The sequence below is a fragment of the Diabrotica undecimpunctata genome, chromosome 5 (genome assembly GCF_040954645.1).
Source record: "Diabrotica undecimpunctata isolate CICGRU chromosome 5, icDiaUnde3, whole genome shotgun sequence".
Classification (NCBI taxonomy): Eukaryota; Metazoa; Arthropoda; class Insecta; order Coleoptera; family Chrysomelidae; genus Diabrotica; species Diabrotica undecimpunctata.
The window spans coordinates 85,078,304-85,104,316 of record NC_092807.1 but is presented as its reverse complement, the minus strand read 5'-3'; the positions used below and the strand labels follow the sequence as shown (position 1 = coordinate 85,104,316).

The 26,013-nt window shown below is 31.6% G+C and overlaps 1 protein-coding gene across 1 annotated transcript; it reads right to left on the bottom strand.

The window, feature by feature from the left end:
• Window positions 1-24,558, bottom strand: Pex3 (peroxisomal biogenesis factor 3). The gene is made up of 4 exons (XM_072532161.1): window positions 24,014-24,558; window positions 10,972-11,178; window positions 1,178-1,369; window positions 1-337 (listed from the first exon to the last, which is right to left on the bottom strand). The coding sequence occupies exons 1-4, from the start codon at window positions 24,341-24,343 to the stop codon at window positions 23-25; spliced, it is 1,044 nt and encodes a 347-aa protein (XP_072388262.1). The 5' UTR covers window positions 24,344-24,558; the 3' UTR covers window positions 1-22.
• Between the last annotated feature and the right edge of the window lie 1,455 nt (window positions 24,559-26,013).

Below are 26,013 nucleotides of genomic sequence, written 5' to 3'. Positions count from 1 at the left end.
TAACCAAAATAAATCTTTATTATCACAATAAACTTTCATAAACATTTGCGTTTAAAGTTTGAAGTTTTTTATTTGAACTTAATTGCTGAATAAGTGCGTGGGGAAATGACTGTTTATTTAGTAACCCATTTATTAACGGGATTAACTTAGCTAGAGGTTTCTGTAGCTCAAAAGGATTTTTAAATGATTCGTCGCTATTGCTGGCATCTCCTGCCATATTACTTTTTGTATACAGTTCTGCTAGCTGGTCTCCTAATAAAATGAATCCTTGATTGATACAATGGGTGGTGAGTGACTTTACTTCTTCACTCTCTAGGAAGTCTGCAGTGTCTCTTAACTGAAAAAATTAAATTACATCCGAAATTAGTGAACATCTAAAATCAAATATAACAAGAAAAAGGAAAAGTCTGTGCTGAAATATGCAAATGCATAACGAAGATCAAAATGTGTGACTGTCCCATAAATGATATTATAGATAAATTAGGTTGTCAACATGAAACAATTATTTGTCAATTTTGTAATTGATACAAAGTCACTATTAACATGGCGAACTTATCAATTTTTATTTTGCATGTTACCCGACTTAAATCATATTGAAGGCTTTACTTCAGCTTTAATTCAGACAGATAATGGATATACTACACAAAAGTACAATGTTCTTAGCACACAATACTTTTGCTAATTACTTCATATTAGCACATTCCCAAGACTTGATTGCATTGTGTTTAGTTTCTTACATATTTTGTAAAAATATTTTTCATCTGGCTTCTCTACAAAACATGTACTTAAGAGAGAAAGAGAGTAGTGTTAATTTCAGATTGATAATGGATATACTACATAAAAGTACAATGTTCTTAGTATACAATACTTTTGCTAATTGCTTCATATCAGCACATTCCCAAGACTTAATTGCATTGTGTTTAGTTTCTTACATATTTTGTAAAACTATTTAGCATCTGGCTTCTCTACGAAACATATACTTAAGAGAGAAAGAGGGGAGGAGAGAGAAACATATGTATGGTTGCTCCGAACGGGCTAAGGACCGGAATCCTCTGATCACAATTAAAATTGGTATTTACATTATATTATATGTATACATTTGTACCTGTAGTATAATATGTACCTGTAATATAAAACTCCTAAAATAGGATTTTATAAAACAACATAAACTACTTACCATATTGTCATATACAATGCTATTGCTACTATTGCCACTAGTTTGTTCTGAAGAAAATATAAAGCTTCTAAATGATTCAATTGGACCATCCTTTTGTGAAGATAAAGCTACTTGCACGGACCAGTTTAAATTTTCTATATCTCCAAGTTTTAGCTGCTTTGTTAATTCCATATTACCAACATATTTCTGAACCTAAAAATATATAATATATTAATTTTATTTAGCGTATGGCTACACCACAGGTAAGTCATACATACAGTGAGTTATACATATATAAATATATGTATATATACATATATAAATATATGTATATATATATATATATATATAGATATATATATATATATATATATATATATATATATATATATATATATATACAGATTGAACGAATTTAAAACGGAACATACGAAATCAATGTATTTAGGCTCAACTCCGCTCTAGGTGGTTGGCCAACAAAAGGTTGTCAAATAATTATATTATAAAAATCCAATACTTCAGCGGGCTGCTGGATTCTGAACTCATTCAAGAACAAGTCAAAACTCCACCCAAATAGGTTCCTTAGAATCCCTAGAATCACTGTGAAAACTAGACTAAACAAGCAGTTATTATGCTGTCAAATCACCTATCGCTTCCTTATAGTCCAAGAGATAGAGCCGAAATTTTGAACTGATCAGTAATATGACATTTCTCTATTGGAATATATTCATTGTAACTGGGTTAAGACTTTGCCTTACAGGCGGACGCCCCTCGTGGTACAGGGGTTGGCTATACAGGGATGAAGTTGTCATTTTTTTCGGAAAAATTAACGATCGATAATATGGCTGAAAATTTGCCCAGAGTAAGATCTTGGTATAACTAGACGAAATCCCAAAGGGCGGGCGCGAGAGTGGATACATAAGGGATTGGCGGACAGGGGTGAAGTTGCAATTTTTTGGGGAAAAATTAACGATAAGTAATATGTCCGCCATTTTCATGGCTCATTATTTAGCCCCTAAAAACTCTAAATCAAAAAGGGCGGACAGCTGGGTTGGTACAGAGAGCCATAAAACGGGGTCAAATGTACCACTTGCCTGCGCATTTTAGGTCTCGGTAACAATTTTCAAACTGATTTTATTATGATATTTTTATACGGATTGATTTGAAAATTTGTATGCTCACTTCTGTTACTATTCTGAAAAGCGTCAAGTAGAGTTTTCCTCAAAATTTTCCAAAAAAATTTCCGTAAATGAAAATTTTCGTAATTTTTTTAGGTAAAATCTAATTTGTAGAATCCTTTCGATTTTCTGTAAGTTATACAAAAGTTATATAAAAACAAAAAAAAATATTTTCAATATAATAATCAATTGAAATTATCTGATGATTGATAAAAATTAATTATGAAACCGGTTAAGTAATTTTATTAAATTAAAGTAATTTTATGTTAACTATTGAATATTTTCGGTATAACAAATAGAAATTTTACTTATTTTTTATTACAATAAAAAGGTTTTTACATTTATATTGCATAAATAATGGTTGTTCAGATATAAGAAAAATTTGATTTATTATTACATTATTAATCAAATACAAAATATATTATTTCTATTTATCAGTAGGTAAAATTCAATTTGTAGAATTCCTTTAATATTTTACAAATAATTATTAATAAAAATCAATTTAATAGTGGAATTATCAATTTTTTAAGTTTTGAAATTTACTTTGTAGATATTTTCAATATTTTTTTTTTACTTTCAAATTGGTTGAATTTCTTTTTCATTAGTTAATTATAATTTTACAAATTCTGATTGGACATTAATTTTGCATCATTATTATTTTAAAATATTAAAAATAATAATGATGCGCGTTCCATTTAGATCAGTAATTCTAGACGCATGCGCTAAATGTAATAAGTATCAAGATGCTTTTATCCAACTTGATGAAACTGACTTCGATTGTAATGAAGTTTTTGAAACCTTAGAAACTTTCATATGTCACTTATATGGAACGGGATTGACGAGAACAATTCCAAAAAGAAAAGTAAACGATGTCAGATTTTCACTATTTAACCGGCAGTATAAGTTGCATGATGTGAACGAGCCTTTAAAAAAAAAAAACTAATAATTTCGATGCTTCAAGCTTACCACCATGTCAAGATGAATTACACCAACATCTACTGCGAGCTCATTATATTTCAAATATTTGGACAAATGCTCATAAAAAAGTACCCACAGAATTGATTGTTGAAGAACATGGTTTGGAGCTTGAAGATGAAACATATAAATTCAAATGGTTTAGTGGACCTCAGATGCCAGAATCAGTTCGAGAAGTAGTGATTGAAAATTAAGCAGATAATGAATGTGATATTATTCAAAGTGAAAGTGACGAAGATGATGAATGTGATGACATCAATGAGAGTGAGAAAAATGACGAAATTTTTAAAGTTTTTCTAATTTTTTTTTTCTTATCGGAAAAATCGTTTGAAAATTTTTGGAAAAAAATCATGGTATAACTCACAGAAATTCGAAAGGATTCTACAAATTAGATTTTACCTCAAAAAATTACGAAAATTTTTTATTTACGGAAAGATTTTCCGCCACCACTTATGTATCCACCCTCGCGTCCGCCCTTTGGGATTTCGTCTAGTTATACCAAGATCTTACTCTGGGCAAATTTTCAGCCATATTATCGATCGTTAATTTTTCCGAAAAAAATTACAACTTCATCCCTTTATAGCCACCCCCTGTACCACGAGGGGCGTCCGCCTGTAAGGCAAAGTCGTAACCCAGTTACAATGAATATATTTCAATAGAGAAATGTCATATTACTGATCAGTTCAAAATTTCGGATCTATCTCTCCGACTATTAGGCAAGCTCCTCTTTCCTTTATCTAAGCAGTCAGATGGATATTTTGAGCGGTGTTGCCAATCTCATTCCTCTAGATGTTTTTCAAATAAGGTGTTAACCATAAAAATTTTACAGGAAAGAAAGGAAATAACTACAAACCATGAAGTTTATTTTTGTTATTAGTCTGTTGTAGTAGATTGGTAAATACAATGAAAAATATAGGCAAATATCCGATTTATTTAAAGATACGAAGAAGATATAACTCTCAAAAAGATCCGCAAATCGGATTATTACACGGCGATTGGCAACATTGACTTTGGGCGGCGCTATAGACTATGGTGCGTCCTAAAAGGAGACAGATAGTTGAACGATATTTTATACAATGTCTATCACCGGGTATGGATTTATTTTTGTCCAAGTTTTATATTGGTCCACTATTTCAAATGCAGTTCAAACAGACATATATTAAATTGTATGTTCCGTTTTAAATTCGTTCAATCTGTATATATATTAAACAACACATTGAGTGTTGTGAGATCCAATGAAGCAGTCCTGCACCATGTTCATTACTTTGTCTTTCAGCGCCAAAGTTACAGTTGGGGATGGTACTTTTTATTTCCTGAAAAATGAATTTGAACTGCCACAGTTTGTCCATATTCTGTAAGTGTTGCCAAGATTCGACTTGGTTGGTTGAAACTGGTTGTTGGCTTGCTGGTAACACATCACCATCATCAATCATCAATGAGCCCAGATTTGTCCACTGTTAAATATTGGCTTCCTCCAGATGTTTCCACTTTTTTCTGTTCTGCGCCTCTGCTATCCAATTGGACACAATTCTTTTAAGGTCATTGCTCCATCGCGTTGGGGGTCTTCACCGGCTTCGCTCGCCTGTCCGTGGTCTTCACTCAAGCATTTTTTTTTGTGCATATGTGTCTTTCATTCTTGCAACATGTCCCGCCCATCTCCATTTTTCCCTTGTAATACGTTTGATAATGTCTTCTGCTCTGGTTCGTCTACAAACTTCCTCGTTTCTTAATTTATTCCTAAGCTTATTTCAAACATTTATCTATCAATTTTACTTTGTATTCTTCTTAATTTTTCCGATGATATTTTTGTGAGAATTAAGGTTTCTGCTCCGTATGTGAGAACTGGTAGAATACACGGGTTGAAAGGTTTTTGGGAAATTTGTTTTAAACACGTCTTCCATTTTTCCGAATGCAGCCCAACCTAAAATTATTCTTCTCTTCCACATCTTCTTCCGAGTGCCGTCTCCCTACGGAGGTTGGCAATCATAATGGCTATTTTTATTTTTGGTCTTACTGCTCTAAACAAATCAATCGATCTGCATTGATACCAATCACGAAGATTCTTCAACCGAGAATTCTGCATATGGTCAACAGATCTTCTTTCTTGAGTCTGTCCCTGTATTATGAGTCTCAAAATTTCATGTTTTGGTCCCCTCATTACGTGGCCTAGGTATTCCAGATTTTTGGTTTGCATAGTGGTGATTAGTTCTGTTTTTTACCAACCCTTTTGAGTACTTCCTTATTTGTAATTCTATCAATATATATATATATATATATATATATATATATATATATATATATATATATATATATATATATATATATATATATATATATATATATATTGTTATGATGTGTTTTTTGTTTGAATGATGAGCAATGAGTATTTTTAATAATATAGGGTTTTTATCGCGGTTCTCAAAGAATTAGTTTGTAAGTACTTTTTTAAATTATCTTTATTATAACTATTATGAAACACACATATATATATCTAACCTAGCCAATGTAAATTTAAAATAAACTATCTTTAAATTGATGTTCTTATAAAACTAATTAAATTCTATAGACAATGTTAAATTTAAACAAACTATCTTCAAAATTGAAATTGTTATGACACTAACTAAATTATATTAACAAAATTTTGTACCTTTCTTTCACTGAATGCCTAAATGAACTGTTTTCCACTATATAGATTCTAATCACCACTGAATGTCTTCGTACTTCGGTTATCCTTGTTTTTGTGAAATTACTTTTTCCAATTATCAGCTTCTACCAATTTAAGATATAGTTTTCTTCACCAGCATTTATATTTATTCTTCTTTTCAATATACCAATATCCAATTATTATAAGTTGATTTATACTAATCTCCAACCATAATATAATTTAATTTCTTCCAATATACCTTTTTTTATCTTCAATAATTATTTGTGTATAATTATAAATGTGCATTAAATTATATGCATAATTTTTAATCTTCATTTAACTCACTATATTAAACAATTTGACTATTTGTACCTGATTCACTGACTCCAACTAACTTTCATATTTCTTACTAAACTTTTCTGACTGACTTCTTGAAAATTCTGAACAATTTACTTCACTATTCACTAACTAAATGTGTCTACTAACTTTCATAATGAACTGGCCTGACTTCTGACTAAAAACTGCCATCTTGAATCCAAATCACGGGTATTTATATCCTTTTGGATATTCCAGAACCATCTGGTAAGAAATCATGTTCTATTTAGTTCTATTAAATACTTGTCTGAATTTTCTGGAACAAACCATTTCGCAAACATGGCCATCTCCGGAGATCCAGAGAATTCCATTCTTTTCTATTAATAATTTTGTTTACATTTAGGCTTTTCAGATCAGAATAAACATTCAAATTAGTAACTAACACTCTAATTTAATGAAATACACATTTCAAACAATATATTATTATAACCCCACTTTATATTCCCAATTATGATTAATTTCTAAAATGTCAACTTGGAGACAGAGTTTGTATAGTTGGTTGCCTAGTCACATGGCTCACTTAAATGTATCTACCACATTATAATTACTAAAATACAACTTTTTACAATTATTATATGCTAATTTATTAAAAATGCCCTCACATAAATATATTTTTATTAAATTCTCTAGTATATAACTTATTTAAAATAATCAAATACTTTTTTATATCTAATATTATGTAGTATATAACTTATAAATTATTTTCTATAAACCCCAATCGTCACAATATATATATATATATATATATATATATATATATATATATATATATATATATATATATATACATATATATATATATAATGTCGGTTTACAATGTTCTTCGACGTCTTCCGATTTCCAATCTCCATCTCATCCTATCGTTCCATAGATCGTCCTCCAGTTCTCTTTCCCTGATTTCTTTATCAACTGCTTATCTCCAACTTCTTCTAGGTCTTCCTGGTCTCCGCCTACCTCTTGGTTGCCATTCAAGAATTTGTCTTAGTATTCTATTCTCCGGCATTCTCCTTACATGTCCGTACCATCTGAGTTGTGTCGTTTTGGTGTCATCAACAATATTATGTGTGACCCCCTGATTTCTCGAACTCTCTCGTTTGTTATTCTGTCGCGTCTGGAGATTCCCGCCGAGCGGCGCCAGAAGTCCATTTCTGTTGCTCTAAGCATTTTCTCTGTTCTGTCTTTTAGGGGCCACACTGCGTATCCATATGTTATACTTTTTATTATGGTGTTGTATATTTTTCTTTTATTTTCTTTAGAGACGTTTTTATCCCACAGTACGCTGTTCAGTAAGGCAATGCTTTTCCTTCCCTGTGTATTTCGTTCCTTAATGGCTGCATCTAATTTTCCGTCCTGAGTGATCTTTACTCCTAGGTATTTGTAGTCGTCACATAGTTTGATCTCTTGATTTTCCTCTACGAGAAGGTTATGTTGATCTCTTCCGATACTAATGTACTCAGTTTTTTCCATATTCACTTCCAAAACCCACTCTGTAAACTCTTCTAATAGTTTTCGCATCATGTAACTAAGGTCTTCAGAGTCCTGTGCGATGACGACCTGATCATCCGCAAAGCACATAGTGTACAAAGTTAAATCAATTAGTGGTATGCCCATATTCGTACATTTTTTCTTCCATTTGATGAGTGCTGCTATCTATTCTATGAAATTCTATAAATCCATGATATTTTTAATACTCTGCGGTATAACCAGAGTTCGAAAGCATTAGAAAGCATCTGCGGTATAACCAGTTCTTTTTAAATTGCGTTTTTTTAATATGTCTCAACTGCATATAATCATATTGAAAACATAAAACATCGAATGGTACGTAGTCTAATTTTCAAATTAAGACTTCTGTACGTTAGGAGTGGCTTCATTAATATAAATGCTAATCTGGCAATCTTTATTGGCCTGTTTATTTCTGTAGTATGATGATTGGTTTCATTGATCAAAGTTCTAAGTATTGATATTGTTCTACTTGTTCTATCACGTTACCGCTAAATTTTTTTTCACATGGAATATTTCAATTCATATGTGTTGCATTTTTTAATCAGTACTCTCTTGGATTCTCGGTGGATGTATGAAGGAGCTATGTGGTTATGCAGGTAGCCAGTGGGCGCCGTCTTAATTGTTCCTAATATAGTTTGCATGGCTTGGTTCAGTTGGACGTGAACATGGTTGGTGTGTGGGCTGATTCACAGAGGTTCGCGGTACTCTGCGAGGGTGTACACCAGGCCTAACTCCTAATTTTTGGCGCTGAGGAACCCCATGTGGCACCGTATAGTTTTTGCAGAATGATATCTTATGTTTTCTGAGTTTTGTAGTTGGCTTTGTAAGATGTGCTTTAAAGCTATGAGTTCTATCAAATATGACACCTAAGTAGTTTCTTTTAACTGAGAAATCTGTCTTTAAAGTAGATTTAAGGTTGGTTTTATGTCATCCTGTTGTTTAAGTCAAGCATGCTACTTTCGTCTTTGCGGCATTGGGCTGCCTTATCAAACTTTATTCATTCGACTGAAAAAATGCTATGGAGACCACCTACATCAAGTATGCAAAGAACAACTGCGAAGTAGTATCCACCGTTCAACGAGAACTTACAGAAAATTGAAGCAGATGTTGTTCGTATGGTGCAGTTGCTTTCCCCAGAAGCCTTTGATAACATTTTGGAAGAAATAGCCATAACGATTTACGAGTGAGCTGGAGGGAGAGAGACAGAGAGGGGCGGAGAGGGAGAGAGAGAACGAGAGAGAGAGAGAGAGCGATTTACAGAATGCTTTATGATTAGCAATATCAGCACTGTTAGATGAAGCTATTGCTTTGGAACATGAAACTGCTAGTCAAACACTTCATGGGACCATCGAGTTCGAACCACTGGAGAAGGGGTTGAACGTCTGGAATAAGATGATCAGGAAAATAATTTAAGATATGATGCCGAAGAAACAATTTGAGACAGATGTTCGAATTGTGGCGAAATAAGTCACCTTCGTCGCAATTGGCAGAAACCAACACAACAGTCAAACAACTATAGTGACCTCGAGAATGAACGATCATATAATTAACACAACGTGTTCTGATGGAGTTGACAGCTTATACATTAATGTTCACATTGATAATATGGCTAGATCATTCTTAAGTGATACGGGTGCAACAAGAACCATTGCATGACCAGAAATAATAAGAGATCCTCTTAGATTGTCACCAGCATCAGTACAAATTAGGAGAGCAACTCATTACGAGGCCCCCCATCTCAGGCAGTTTATTTTGATGTTTTGTAACGATATCTGCAGCACTAAAAATGGTACCGAATTTAAAATTATATCGCCTTCTCCATAGACCCTGTCCGTTAAATCTACTATAGATGGTACTCAGTACTTTTTTTTCAAATATTCGAAGCAAAACTTGCTCTTACTTGATCATTACCCAAGTTTCCAATCTTTAAATCAGCACTGGGTGTACTATTTTTTATAAAGTTTACATTTAAATATATACAATACAAAAAATATACTTTACCGAAGGAATCTTCCATTTATACTGCAGAAACAGCAGCAATCATGAGCTATGAAATATATGTTAAGTAGGTTCTAAACATGACAAATTTATGATATCTACAGATAGCAAAAGTACAATAGACAATAGACAGTAGACATTGAAGCACAGATTCTGAAATTACACGATGAGATTCACAAGTCATTTATTTATTGGTAAAGGGACACAGGCAGAACAGAAACATACTACAGAAAAGGGACTAGATCTTAAACTACCTCCTTCTGATCCATTCATAAAACTAAAATAAGAACCATAAAATAACCAAATTAGAGTACGTGGTAAGACATGTACAAACAGATTAAATTTTGTAAAACACCAAAATAGAATTCCCAGGCAACCCTGGTTTCATAAAATATCAATTCACGATATCATCAGCATATCATATTACTTGTAGACTTCGGGTGTATATCCAAACGTTTAAGTTTACTTCCGAGTCCCTCATAACTTAGGTTGAACAGGTTGAACACTGTGCATAAAAGCGCATCTCCCTGGTACAGTCCTATGTTAGTTTTAAATGGTTCAGAGAGTTGCCTATATGCTCACACTTTACATTTGACTTCACCATTGTCATTTTAAATAGGTCTACTAATTTTTTCTAACAAACAGCTGAATATAATTGCGGCCTGTCAATGGTGTCAGAACAGCTCTAAAATTCATGAAGATGGCAGTATATATCAAATTTCACTGTTTTTTTTTCTATTTGTTTAATGGTTGATGTGATCAACTGTAGATCTGCTTTTTGAAAAGCATTTTTGTTAGGTTCCAACGCTAGTTTCAGCATAATGCGCCAGTCGTTAGTGCAGTATTAGGGACAAAACCTGGTGTGCCATATTAAGAAGGCATATAATAGCTGTATTCCAGTCCTCAAGTATTCAGCGTGTTCTTGCCATACCTGTATCAGTAGCGGAAGAGGGTTACAAATGTTTGACCACCAAATTTAAAAATTTCTGCTGGGAGGCTGTCTGATCCACCCAAATGAATACCCTTACAATAAATCGAAACTACTAAGAATCGGTATACAGAGATTCCAAAAATTATCTAATAAATTTATCCTATGGTATTTAATATACGAGACTGTTTTAAAATAAAAAATTTGTATCTACCTCATTTTCAATAAGTTTAGCTAACTTCTTAACCCCTTCATTAATAAAATTTTGACAATGTGCCAAATACTTTTCTTGAACATCTGTGGGTATACTATTGGGATCCTTATATAAATATCCTCCAATTATCATAAGTTGCATGTTCAAAGTAACAGCTAACATCACTAAGGAATATACTGTGACTGCTACTTTTGTCATTACCAATACCTGAAAAGAAAAAGTATTAGTTGAAATTGTACACAGAGAAATTGAACATATGTAATAGCAATTTTAAGTATGCCCCAGACTGGTTTCTAGATGAAAATTGGCAGTTTTATTAATAATAGTATATCCACTTAGTACACATCTGTTCTCAACAATACATTTTTTCAAATATATAGTGTTTAGACCAAAATGTCAATTTGAAAAAGAACTTATTCCCACGTTAAACAATTTCTGCCGAAAAAAATTATTTGACTCAATGAATACAGTTTTAAATAAGAGTTAAAATATAAGATTATATAAGTAAAATAAAAGTGTTAAAAATTCAAAACAGTCAAAATAAAAGTTATTGTATAAAAATAATACAAATAAACTATTATATATAAATCAATAAACTCATAACAAGAGTAAAGTGTCGATAAATTTCAGCTCCGAATAAAACGTGTTTTTTGTTGGTTTATACCAAAAATTTGAATACAAGTTTGTACTAAGAGTGAAATTAAAGTGTTTTTTAATTACAGAAGAGAAAAATTGTAAGTACAATTTTTATTTGATCTACATAAAACCACTTAAAAGATTTTATTGAAAGCTAAACAACAGAAGATCTATTTTTATTTCAAATAAAAACGCCGATAAGCCAGGCGACAAGTATTTGTTGCTCCAACAACTAATAATCATATCCCAAATTCACTTCTAATATCTCATGACAATATCCCCTACAGAATTTATCTTTCCCTAGATGGCCTAAATTGCTCTAAATATAATACCACAGGACACTAAAAATGAAAGATGAAAACTGCACTATCGAACCAATTAATATACAAAATATTGACCAGCTATCTCAATATATAAATGTTATTATATAAATGATGTATAATTTCTTGAAACAGAAAATTATCCAATAAATAAAACATCCCTTACATCAGAAACCCCAACTACTCATCAATCCAGCACTCCTGCTACTCCTTCAACCAGACCACTACCAAATACCTCCTGCGACTCATAAAACCTACTCGAATCACTATCTAGTAATACCAACATAATATCACATACTTTTATTAAAAGACAAATGTCAACATCTCCTAAAATAATGAGTCAGAAAATCAAAAAATAATAATTCCTGTTCCAAAGAAATCTGCACCTAAAAAAACTTTGAACATCGAAACCTCAATGAAACCAAAATTTAAAGGTTTTTAAAAAAGATACATGGAACAGACAGCTCTTCTATTACTGAGAAAGAAAGCGGCGGCAACTCTATCCAATAACCAAATTCATAGTTTAATGATATTTTAATGGCTTTTACAGACATATCGTAAACTTAAAAATATTAATCAATGAATTCTCACCTTTAGTAATATGTTTACAAGAAACACGACTTTCTAATAATAATATAAAATTGAAAAACTATACACCATACATCAAAAATAAACCGGTGCAGCAAATAGCTAGCGGTGGTGTTGGCATCTTTGTGAAATCTACGGTCGAGTCCAAAGAAATTCCGTTAGATACAAATCTGGAAGCTGTTGCAGTCTCAATAATTCATCATTTCAAAATTAACATTTGGAGTGTATATTAACCACATCCGGAAGAATCCATACTCCTCGAACTACAAATGTAATAGAACAAATTCCATCTCCTAAATTAATTCTTGCTGACACAAATTGCAATAATGAATCTTGGGGATCTGCGAAAACTGACAAAAATGGCAAAACTCTATTAGAAATAATTAAAAACCTCAAACTGGTGCTATTAAACACAGGAATGCCTACGCGTTTCAACTCATACAATGGCACGTTTTCAACCATCGATTTATCCCTCAGCAATTCAACTTTAGCACCACTACTTGAGTGGAATACACTTTCACACTTATTTGACAGCGACCATCTACAGAAACTTCTTTGAAACAAACAAAACACTCCTTTAATATATTGAAAAAACACAATTCCGAAACTAACTTATAAATTCATCTACACCAATAAGTGATATTTGGCAGAAAATAAAAAGCTCAACCAAAATTAATCATATCGACACCATTGCTACAGATAACTTAATTACTTCAGATAAACTATAAATTGTAGAAATCTTAGCTGATCACTATCAACTATATTCGAGCAATGATCAATACAACTCTACATTCTTAAAACACAAAGAAAAAACCGAATTGTCAGAAATCAAAATAGAAGATATTTTATGCCATCTCAATATACCGATTACACTAGACGAGTTAACCGAAAGCCTAGGCAATGCTAAAAAAAACTTCTGCAGGACCTGACGATATTCCTACAATATTTATTGAGAAACTACTGGAACAGAAAATTTTAGTTGACATCTTTAACAATATTTACACAAATAAAACGTTTCCTTCAATATGGCGTCAAGCAATTATAATTCCTTTTTCAAAAATAAATAAGCCAAAAAACTTACCATCCTCCTATCGTCCAATATCTCTCACCAGTAACATTTGCAAAGCAATGGAGAGAATATTGAGTAAAAGACTGAAATGGCACTTGGAAAAGAAAAAACTTTTTCCCTACTCCAATACAAAGCGGATACCGTTCAGACAGATCAACAGCTAATAACATTGTTACACTAGAATCCGAAATTCATAAAGCATTTACAAATCAACAAAAAGTTATCGCAATATTTTTCGACATCAAAAAAGCTTTCGACATAACATTATATCCTCAAAATTATGAAAAACTGGAAAATAGATGGTAACTTTCTCGCTCTTACCAAAAACTTTCTTCAAAACAGGTACATACAAGTAAAAACGAATGGATTCATGTCAACATCGAAATCACTCCATAATGGAATTCCTCAAAGATCGGCATTAAGTCCACTATTATTCTTAATCGCAATAAATAATATAACAAACCACATAAAGCTTCCCGTAAAAGCTAATATTTTTGGTGATGATCTAAAATAATAATATATGTAATATATTATTTTATATTATATTTAATTTATATTATATTTTATATTTATATTATATATGTGGTAATGTAAAAATATAGAATTTGCTACGCAAATTTTACAGGGAACATTAAACAGCTTAGAAATGTGGTCTTTAGAGACTGGTTTAACTTTTTCAACTGAGAAGACTAAAGTAATAATGTTTGAAAAAAGAAGAGCAGAATATAAATTAAACTTGTATCTAAATAGTCATTCTCTGAAACAAGTCCGTGAAATCAAATTTTTGGGTGTAATATTTGACTCACAACTCACATGGACTTCACATATCAACAATTTGATCAAATCCTGCCAACAAAGAGTAAACTTACTAAGAGTTTTATCCAATCATAGATGGGGTTCAGATACTAAAATTCGTCTAAATTTATATCAGACATTAATAAGAAGCAAACTCGACTACGGATGCATCTGTTATGAAACAGCAAATAAAAATCAACTAAAAAACTGGATGTTATTCAAACCATATCTCTACGACTAATCTTTGGAGCCTTTAGAACTACTACAATAAGAAGCCTTCAAGTGCTAGTAGGAGAAATGTCACTATAGCTCAGAAGACAATATATATCACTCTGCTAAGATTCAAAAATTCTAAGCGCAAAGGATCATACCTTTCTCGCAAGTTTAGTATAGGAAGAATCACTAGAACAATACATAAATTACACCACCAAGACAGTACGATTTTACGAACGAGTTAAAAGACTACCGTATTATATCAATTAAATCACCTTGGCACCCATAAAAATATTCCAGACACCCCCCTGGACAGTTTATTTACCGATAGTAGACCTCTCCTTACTTAATCATGATAAGTATTCACACATTTCTGCTGAGATCAGGCTTCAGTATCATGCAAATTTACTCAAATATTCCACTTACAAATTGTTCTTCACTGATGCCTCCAAAGATCGCAACGAAGTAGCAGCTGCTACTGTATCAGAAAACGTAATTTCTGCCACTAGATTAACTGACGGATGTAGTATTTATACTGCAGAGCTCCAAGCAATACTTGACGCACTAAATTATTGTAAAACCACGAATGAAAAACAAATACTAATATTATCAGATTCATTAAGTTCTTTACAGGCCATTAAACATGTTTATCCTACACACATCAATATATTCCTAATTAAAGACGCGTTGCAACAGCTCCAATTTTCTGGGAAAATCATATCATATCATAGTAGACAAAACAGCGTTTGCAGCAATAAACAATGTGAGCGTTCCGACTACAACAGGTATACCAATATCAGATATTAAAACTTTATTCAAGACTCATGTAAATAAAATCTGACAAGAAATATGGGATCAAACACAAATCTTAAAAGCATCAAACCAGACGTATCTACAAAAAATCTTCCTATACCACCACAACGAAAAGACCATGTAATTATCAGCAGACTCCGGCTTGGGCATACACGACTTACGCACGGCTACATAATTTCCAAAGAACCACTACCAATGTGCCAAAGATCCCAAACACCTTTCACAGTCAACCATATAATAATAGAATGTCCAGAGTACACCTCAGCCAAGGCGATATTCAAGATACCCAACAGCCTGAAAGAAGCACTGGTTACAAAATTCAGTGAAGTTCTGTCTTTTTTAAATTACTGTAAACTCTATAATAAATTATGATTTAATTTTGTTACATGTACATAAAGTCATTTAAAATGTACCTTATTTTCTCTATTTGTATCATAAACCTAGCGCTAATAACCCCAGTGGTTGATGCGGATAAATAAAATAAAAAAAAACTATTATGTTAAGTAGCATATGCCAAAACTGTCATAAAGTTTCACCACATATCGGGATAATATTGACACATTGATACAGGGCATTTTTCACTAATTTATAGGTCATTCAGTAAAGTTTACATACTATTTGGAAAAAGGAATTTGTATAATCTGAAAGAGAAAGATCAACATGCTACAGAACTAGTAGTTCATGAACGAAATAGTTCACAGATCCAGTTCGGCCAGATCTACCTTAAACCACTCAGTTGTTCATTTCTCAGAGTTTCATTCATTTAGATCAGTTCACTTCAAATCTATGAGTAGAGACGCACCAAACGCTAAACCACAACGGTGGAATTGAAGCGCTTGGAAGGGAGAGCGTGATTTAACTAAAGAAATTTTAACTCATCATCATCATCTTTGGCTCGACAATCCTCTGTGGATCTTGGCCTGCTCTAAGATTCGTCGCCATTCTGTTCGGTTTCTGGCAACATGTTGCCATCTTCTGATTTTTAATATCCGTAAGTCGGTTTCCTTTGCTTCTTCTTCCTACAGGTTAGATTTTTAGAAATCGTATTTTCTGGCATTCGTATTATGTGTCCAGCCCATCTAAGTCGCTGTGTTTTAATGAACGTTATGACATCTGGCTCATCAAAGAGCTGATACAATTCAAAATTATATCTTCTGCGCCACTGCCCTTGGTCGTTTATAGCTCCAAATATTTTGCGGAGTATTTTACGCTCAAATATTCCCTAAAGTCTTTCATATTTCTGCGATAGAGTCCATGTTTCTGCTCCATATGTGAGGACTGGCCTCAGCAATGTTTTGTATATAATAATTTTAGTTCTTCTTTGAATGTTTCTTGAGTGGAAATGCTTTTAGAGTCCACAGTATGCCCTATTTGTAAGATTTATTCGTCTTTTGATTTCTTCGCTTGTTTTATTGGTAGCAGTCAATAGCGACCCAAGGTATGTGAAGTTGTCAACAGTCCAAAGGTATGACTTCCAAAGACTGTTTCTCGTTCCTCATTTGCTATCGGATCCTTTGTAACCAACATGTACTTGGTACTGTCTTCGTTGATGACTAGACCGACCTGTTTCGCCGCTGTTTCCAATTCTAGGAGATATTGCTCAACATCTCGCTTGCTACGCCCTATTATCTCAATGTCATCAGCATATTCTAAGACTTGTATCGATCTATTGTAAATAGTACCGCCGTCTATTATCACTGAGTCTACACTGCCAAATCATATATGTTGGACTTATTAATTTCAAGTTTGTGGTGCGTTTTATTGTCATTGTTTAATTTTCTTTACATTGAGTTGATAACTGGTAATATATTCAGCTCTTGTGATGTTGATTGGCAGCTGTCCAGATGATACTACCTCTTCGGGGGTCTTTCTAGTGGTCTTTTTGTATTGGGTTTATGTGTTTTTGTCCATTTCGCAATTTCTCCTGGGTCCATTCTGTCGACATGATCTCTCCCTTTGTGGCGTCGTGCTCGTGTGTCCATCTCGCGACATCCTAGATTCCAGTTTCTCTTAATGTATCCTCATTCGATATTCTATTTCTCTGAGAAACTGTTCATATGTGTAAGTACAAATTGTTTTCTGTATGGTTGTAAGTGATTAATTAAGTCTTTATTATTTATAGATAAAAAATATGAGTTTGAAAAAAAGCACAGTGTTGTTTGGGACATACAAAACATGGAGACAAAAGAGGCAAGTACAATTATTGCTCCAATTCAATTAGCACTGCTAAGGGTTAACCGTCTAAATCTGCAGTTAAACCTGAAATCCAAGTAATAAATAGTGAAGATGTTTCTAATCACACATCACCTTTCTCAAGTATAAAACCAAGATGTCAAACCAAAATCACAAATTTCGTTCAAAAGTTTGCATCAATACACAAAAAAGATCAAATTGATAGGCAAGATATAAAAATGGGCCCTAAAGGACATCATGCATTAAAAATGATCGAAGAAACAGAATTAAAAGAATTCATTAGAACAGTATTGAAACAAGAGGTTCCAACTTGTTGGAATTTTGTAATGTTAGATTAAGTAAGATAAAAGATGCTATTATTACAACTATAGCCCTTTTGCAAAACCACCTATCCATAAAACTGCTCCTTCAACCTTTTTATGAAGTAAGAACAAAAATTGGTCCAGAAAAAAATGTTATCACTTTATTAGTTAAATCATATAAGTAATAAAGTAGAAATGAGTAGTCGATTTCAAAGTCTTGAAGATAATGTAGTTTTTATTTCTGCAGAGTGTACTACTTAGGATCCAACGTTTAAAAATCGAGGTTTTAAAAATGTCAGAGCTTATGAAAAGTCATTAAGTCAAACAATATGACCATAAATGTTGCAGACAATGAAGACGGAAGCTAACAGAAGAGTATTTGGGATGACTGTAATAAGAAACCGTAAAAACAAAGACAGGAAAAAAAACAAATGGCTGGCATTATAAAGTTTAATAAAAATTTAAGGTAGGACTATTTAGAGAGAAAAACAATCCACTAGAATGATGGATCAGAGAAAAAATGTTTATCCAAATTTATATGAATTCATTTTAAATCAATTATGTGTAGGTGCAATGTCAATGACTTGTGTTATGATTATATAAATATTATATATATATATATATATATATATATATATATATATATATATATATATATATATATATATATATAAGAATAAGAAAAAAGAAGTACTTGTGACTCGTTTGGAACAAATATATAACTGTTTTGGATGGGTTGGAGTCAATAATAGGGCTATTGGTTAACTATTTTTTTATTCTCGAGCTTTCAATTGTGTTTACAATTATTATCAAGAGCTAAAAAAGACAAAATACTTACAAGGTTGAACTAAAAAGAAAAAACAATTTTTGTTAACTTACCAAATAAAAATTAGTTTGGTAAGTAAAAATCACTGCTTACATGTTCAAAATATTTAATATAAAAATGTTTTGATCTAACAAATGTTTCTCCGAAAAATTTTTTTTTTTATAATTTTGAAAACATTTTTTTAATATAAAAATAATTGAATTTATAATATATATATATATATATATATATATATATATATATATATATATATATAAATTTATAAATCAAAACATTGTATCTAACAATCAGAACATCTATTATCATTCACTACCTTTTATACCATCATTAACACCTAAATTAATACAAACACTAAAGGTTATTGACAATATAAAAATAGCAACAAAGAACATCAAAACTATTTCATCTTTATATTCTAAAACTAAATATCCTATAGACAAATTTGAAAAAACGAATTTAGTATACAGCATTAGTTGTACTCAGTGTGAGGCTGAATATGTTGGTGAGACCGGAAGAAATCTTTCAAATCGCATTATTTCTCACAAAAGTGATTGCAGAATTAAAAAACCATCTTGTGCTTTGGCAGAACATGTAATCGATAAAGACCATATTATGGATTTTGATAACATTAAAATTTTATGTAGTGAAAGTAATAAATTTAAAAGGACTTTTTTGGAAATGGTTTGTATTAGCAAAAATGATAAGAGTTTAAACAAAAGATCTGAAATTCAAAATTTAAGTAAAATTTATAATTATATTCTTTCTTTATAATTTATATATAAAACTTGTAAAATGTCATATTTAATTCTCCATATATCTGTCACATTCTTTCAGACATCTGTCAAGGGTGAATAAATCTTCTTCTTTTTGTTACTAAACAAAAAAGAATGTTTAAACGAAGTTTTACTTTTGGCAATATAATTGTCAAAAATAAAAATTTTATGTTGGCATTTGACATTGAGGCTATTTGTAATTGGTTGCTATTTGAACTTATTTATAAATTCAATTATTTTTATATTAAAAAAATGTTTTCAAAATTATAAAAAATTTTTCAAAAAAAAAAATTTTTCGGAGAAACATTTGTTAGATCAAAACATTTTTATATTAAATATTTTGAACATGTAAGCAGTGATTTTTACTTACCAAACTAATTTTTATTTGGTAAGTTAACAAAAATTGTTTTTTCTTTTTAGTTCAACCTTGTAAGTATTTTGTCTTTTTTAGCTCTTGATAATAATTGTAAACACAATTGAAAGCTCGAGAATAAAAAAATAGTTAACCAATAGCCCTATTATTGACTCCAACCCATCCAAAACAGTTATATATATATATATATAATTATAATATTAAATGAACACATAACCCTTTTAAAATGTATGTAAAGTTATCAAATCAATATTTTTATATACAAATAGGTATATAGCACAAATATATTTTATGTGTTTAGTTTAGCTTCGAACATAGCACGAACAAACTTCAATAAAATGAGGAAGGTACTTTGTGCAAGAGAACTGAAATTAGACTTGGGAGTTAGGCTGGCAAGGTGTTACATTTTCTCGACTCTGTTTTACGGGATAGAAGCATGGACACTCAACGCGTAGATTACTAAATTATTGGAAGCATTTGAACAGTGGGTGTATAGAAAAATCCTGAAGATATCATGGACCAAATATGTAACAAACAACGACGTCATGAGAAGAGTCAACAAAAGAATGGAAATATTGGAAACCATCAAAACACGAAAGCTGCAATACTTGGGGCATGTTATGGGTAATGAAAGATACAACATACTTCAATTAGTTATAAGGGAAAATTCAGGGCAATAGAAGTGTATCTCATGGTTGCATAACTTGAGGGAATGGTATGGATGCACATCAATCAAACTATTCAGAGCGGCAGCAACTAAGATCAGAATAGCCATGATGATTGCCAACCTCTGTTGCAGAGATGGCACGTAAAGAAGAAGAAGTTTAGCTTCTTTGGAAACAACCATAAACTATGTCGTAGAGTAGACGGGGGGGGGGGCTTTGCTTATAAAGATGGTATACGACAAGAGGGAGGTGGGCATGAGTGTACATCTGACGTCATTTCTGGTGAATTTCAATTTGTCACTATTGTTTCCATAAATATCATTTTTTACTAGCTTCTACCACAGAGTAACATATTTTTAAGTGAATTATTATTATATATATATATATATATATATATATATATATACATATATATATATATACATATATATATATATATATATATATATATATATAAAACTCCAGAAATAACATTGAGTTTTTTAAAAAATCTCTGAAAAGGGGGGTGGGGTCATTAGTTGCAATTCCGGCGTTGACATGAGGGGGCCATGACTAAACGATGCTTTACAAAGAAGGGGAGGGAGAGTATTAAAAAAAATTTTTTATGTCATTTATGGATGCTTTACGACGAAGGGGAGGGAGAGTATTAAAAAGAATTTTTTATGTCATTTATGGATATTTAAATCATATGTTTTAGTTACAAAATTCGATTAAGCAATATATTTTAATACATAAAGGTTTTTTTTTTTCATTACCTAATTCAAAATACACAATAAGAAATTAAAATGAATCAAATCTGATTGGTCTTACAAGTAGTTGTCAAAAAGTAATCGTTTTAGTTCAAATTTAAATTTCCCTAGTCAACTTTCCTTCATACTGGGCAGCTTATTATACAAAATCAATGATACAATGATACAAATACACTTAACACTTTGTCTAACTTGTTATATATGTCTGTAATTAAGTCAGTAGCAGCTAAGAATGTGCTTGAATAATTTCTAAAACCATATTGCCTGTTAAACCAGTAACTGGATAAATCAAAGAATTGGATAATTTGGTTATTTACACATAATTCCAAGATATTTGACATGTCTGTTAAGAGATATTGGCTGATAACTTCTAGGTTACTTTATTATGGGTAGCTCCTCTGCAAACTATCTAATAGTATCCACACTGAAGCCATCATAGCCTGGAGATTTTCATTCTTTTTTTTAGTTTTCTTATGATCTCTCTAATATGGTTTTCTGAGACTTGTTGCCATTCAAATATGTATTTTCCTGGCTGTATATTTATTCAAGCTTTTGATGGAGGTGGTATGTTATTTGCTAGAGATTTTCCTACATGTGCAAAGTATTGATTTAATTGATTATATATATCCTCAGCTGTCTTTGTGTGAATTGTTACTGTTTTTTTTGTATGCTCTGTATATATAGTTGTGCATCATATAATTTAATCTTAACTATATTTTTTTGCTGTTGTTTTGTGCCTCTGATAATTTATTTGAGAAAAAATCTTTTTTTGCTTTAGCCACTGCATCAATTAACTCTTTTTGTTTAGATTTATAGGTATCCTGCAGTAACTTACTATTTGGAAACTGTTTATGCCTTCTATTAATAGTGGAAATCTTGTTTTGAAACAAGGTTATATAATGTTATGTAATATAATTAAACTGTGGTGCACTTTTGTTGAAAACTGTTTTTATTGTTTTTGTACTAAGGTTATTTTTTCAAAATACTAAGGAAGATATTTGGACCAACCAAATGCAGCAATGGTTCGTGGAGAATTAAAATGAACCACGAGCTAGATGAACTAATGCAGAGTGCAGATATTGTAAGATTTGTAAAGTCACAAAGACTAAACTGGCTTGGTCACCTAGAAAGAATGCCAGATAATCGAGCTGTAAAAGTAGTCCAGAGATGGAAGCCCCAAGGAAACATAACAAGAGGAAGGCCCCGTAAAAGATGGATAGACGACATAGAGAGGGATCTTGAAACCATGAACATCAGGCAGTGGAGAAGGAAAGTATCCGACAGGGCAGAATGGAAGAACATTGTTAAGCAGGCCAAGACCCACAAAGGGTTGGAATTCTTATGATTTCGTCACATAAGGAATTGGGTTCACTCCACATTTGATTTCCCAGAGTGTTTATTTGACTTCTGAACTGCTCTCTGTTTATTTTTGTTATTGTATAATATTTCTTGGTAGACTTATATGATGAGTTTGCTAATTTTAATAACTGGATTCTTATCGTGATGTGTTCTTGCCAGGAGATCTAGAGAGTCTAGATTATCTGGCTGCCTATAGTGCTAGTTCATTTAGCATTACCCAGGGTGCACATGTAGTATTCTACTACGGACGCGAACTAGCTTTATATATGTGTTCTTATTGTATGCCATACGATAAATAAAAATAAATAAATATCTGGATTTGGTGATCACTTAAGCCCTCGTCCACTATATAAAGCTTATCATCATAATGAATAATATAGTTGTATATAATAAAGTTGTTGGTCACTATATAATCAATACAAGTAGCTGAGTGGCATGTAGTTCTCTTAGGAACAGTTTTATTCAATATTGTAAAATCATTTCAAGTGATTGTTTGATTTATTATTTTTGTGGTAAATTCTCTTGGATCAGGTCTATATTAAAGATGCCAAATATTCAGATTGGTATTGTTTTGTTCATAAACCTGTTTAAGGTCATAACCACTACCCCCAAAGGATCATTGTGATGGAAATCATGAGGTCTATACACTCTGCCCACTATCAATGTGTAAGAAAAGTATTAAAGATTTTGTGTTATATGAATAGACTTCAGAATAAACAAAACAGTCTCTAATAAATATCCCTACACCTCCACTTTCCTTGCCTCTAGACACACTGCACTACATCCATTCACATTAAAATATGATTCGTCACCAGCTCTCAACCAATATTCAACCACTACAAGTCCATCTAGCATATTATTCAACTTAGCTACCAACCCTTCCAGTTCTAAAATTTTATTCCTTGTTGATTGAGCATTTGAGTAAAGTATACTAAATTCAGTACTATTACTACATTGAACTTTATCTAATCTAAATTAAATTTGTAGTTTACATTCATTAGCCATGTTTAATTTAAAAATTTTACCATATTTTTCACTGGCTAATATTAGTTTCTTTATTAGTTATGTCTTCATTATTGATATAAATTGGCTCCCAATCCTCAGCTTTTATCAAATAGACTCTACCATTTTGTGTCCAACAATATTTGAATGTTTTTCCTTTATCAATTTATAAGCCATTTACTTTTCAAGTGATTGGAATTAAATTTTAAAGCCATGGTTTGAGGACCACTGATCATGGCTTAATTACTTATTGGTCATGATATATGGTTTTGACTTAAGTTAACAATATTAACAAGGAATAGAGACACGACACATAGTTTAATACTTGATATTAACCAGTAAATATGTCTTGTACTCATGACTTACCTTTAAATTGTTCCAAAGTTCAACTTTGTTTTCTGGATTTGTCTTAAGACGTTCAATAATTTCATCTGTGTTTACTGTATCTGAAATTAAATCTAATAGAGCCACAGCAAAATTAGAAAATGTTTGACTTTTGGTTCTTTCTATGCTCTCAAAATGATTTTGTTTGCGGTTTCTGTCAAAGAACTCCTTGGTTTCCCTTTCTTGCCATTCCCTAAGCTTATACTGGGCATATTTGGTTAATAAAATAGATCCTGAGATAATAGCACCCCCAATGTAAAACTTGTTCCTATGCCTTGAAATAAATCCTTGAACTTTGGAAAACACGGTCATGTTAAACGCTGATTTTACAACTATGAATTGACAATTAATTGTAGTAAAAAATCTAAAATCTAAGGCTACAATTCATGTTTTGCAAAATTAAAAATACAGTTATGTAGTAACACAAAAATTTAGTTTTCAAACACTATTATTCTCATATGATATTCGTTGGTGTGGTGGTATTATCGGGTATGATTGTGTGTACTATGGACTGTCAATGTCAAGTGCTGTCAAATTAACAGAACCTCAAACCAGTCAAACCTCAAGTTGTCTATACTGTGCCTCAACGTCTTTTATTGACCTTTAACCATCGAGCATAAAGACAAAAGAGGGAATCTAATCATTATGAAAAGGCAAGGTTAGTAGATATTAAATAGGTTGTCTCGTAACTATAGACCAATCAAATGCTCGCTTTTTAAAGGCGGGAATACGTCACCCATACGACACTTTTAAAATTGCCATAAGCTTCAATGCTAATAAAAGGTTCAAAAACTTAGGTTTTGCAATATATTTTGGGATTTTCTTGGGTATAGGGATGTTAAGTGGTTCTTATATTAGTAATTATATCAATTTTTTTTCTAAAATCAATAGTCTGATGACAAAAAATAGAATTGATTATAGTGATAATATTGTGTGTTTTAAATGGAGATAACAGTTTATTTCGCACAAAAACCCAAAAAAACAGTAGAAAAAAGTTCAAAAGCAAAAATACTAAATATGTAGGAACTTATTATGTTTTTCCTGGAATTTGCAGCATTCTTATCATATCTACTGGTAGGCAAAAAAAAACAAATAGGTAATATAAATAATTTATTATTAGATTAAAATACAAAAAATGATTAGTCCTTCAAGCACAAATCTTCAAACTATATATACTTATCTCATCTAAAAAATATATCATTATTATAACGTACAAAACTACATATAATTGTTAGACAAACCTTGATATCACGGCTACGAAAACACACTTCACAAGTGTTTATGTACACAAATAACTAAATAATAAGTCTCTATAAATAATATTGTCCTTATACCTATACTTAAAAATAAAAACTAAACAATAACTAAACAAATAAACGAACTAATGATACTATAGAGACAACAACAAACGTGAACTTAAACTCAGACGTGCAGACAACTGTTCATCAACTGTCAAATTTGACTTTGTCGTATGAGTGACGTACGCATTCTGCCTTCCCCTCGCTTCGCCCACATAGTTACGAGACAACCTACTTAACATCTACTAACCTTGATGAAAAGGAGACCAAAGTGGCCTCTGATGGCGGACATATCCGGAAATGCGAATGCGCCAAATTTAAAATTTATGACACTTCACAATAATCATACAGTGGTGTAGGGGTTCTAATTTATCTATTTATTTGTTATATTACATAATATTAATACACAATACACTTACAATGCTTTTTTTTTAAACTAGAAAACAAAGTTTTAATTAAATAATAACAATAATAGTCTAAAATGTGAAACACATGTTAAAAAACTTCAATAGAAAATACAAATAATATCTTTCATGTGACAGTTGGGACAAACAATAACATCAGCAATAACATAACCCAACTAAATTTGATTTCTTAAACAAGGAAAGAGTCTCTCTTTCCTTGTTTAATGTGGCCTGTCAAGATGGCACTTCCTGTCTAACAATATTTTTGCCCCCACTACCT

What these genes read in the sequence shown, in the direction of transcription:
- Pex3 (XM_072532161.1), bottom strand. Translation starts at nt 24,343, where the DNA reads ATGACCGTGTTTTCCAAAGTTCAAGGATTTATTTCAAGGCATAGGAAC. An exon ending in AACTTTGGAACAATTTAAAG is followed by an intron (nt 11,179 to 24,013) that starts GTAAGTCATGAG and finishes TTTTCTTTTCAG; the next exon opens with GTATTGGTAATGACAAAAGT. An exon ending in GCATTGTATATGACAATATG is followed by an intron (nt 338 to 1,177) that starts GTAAGTAGTTTA and finishes TAATTTTTTCAG; the next exon opens with TTAAGAGACACTGCAGACTT.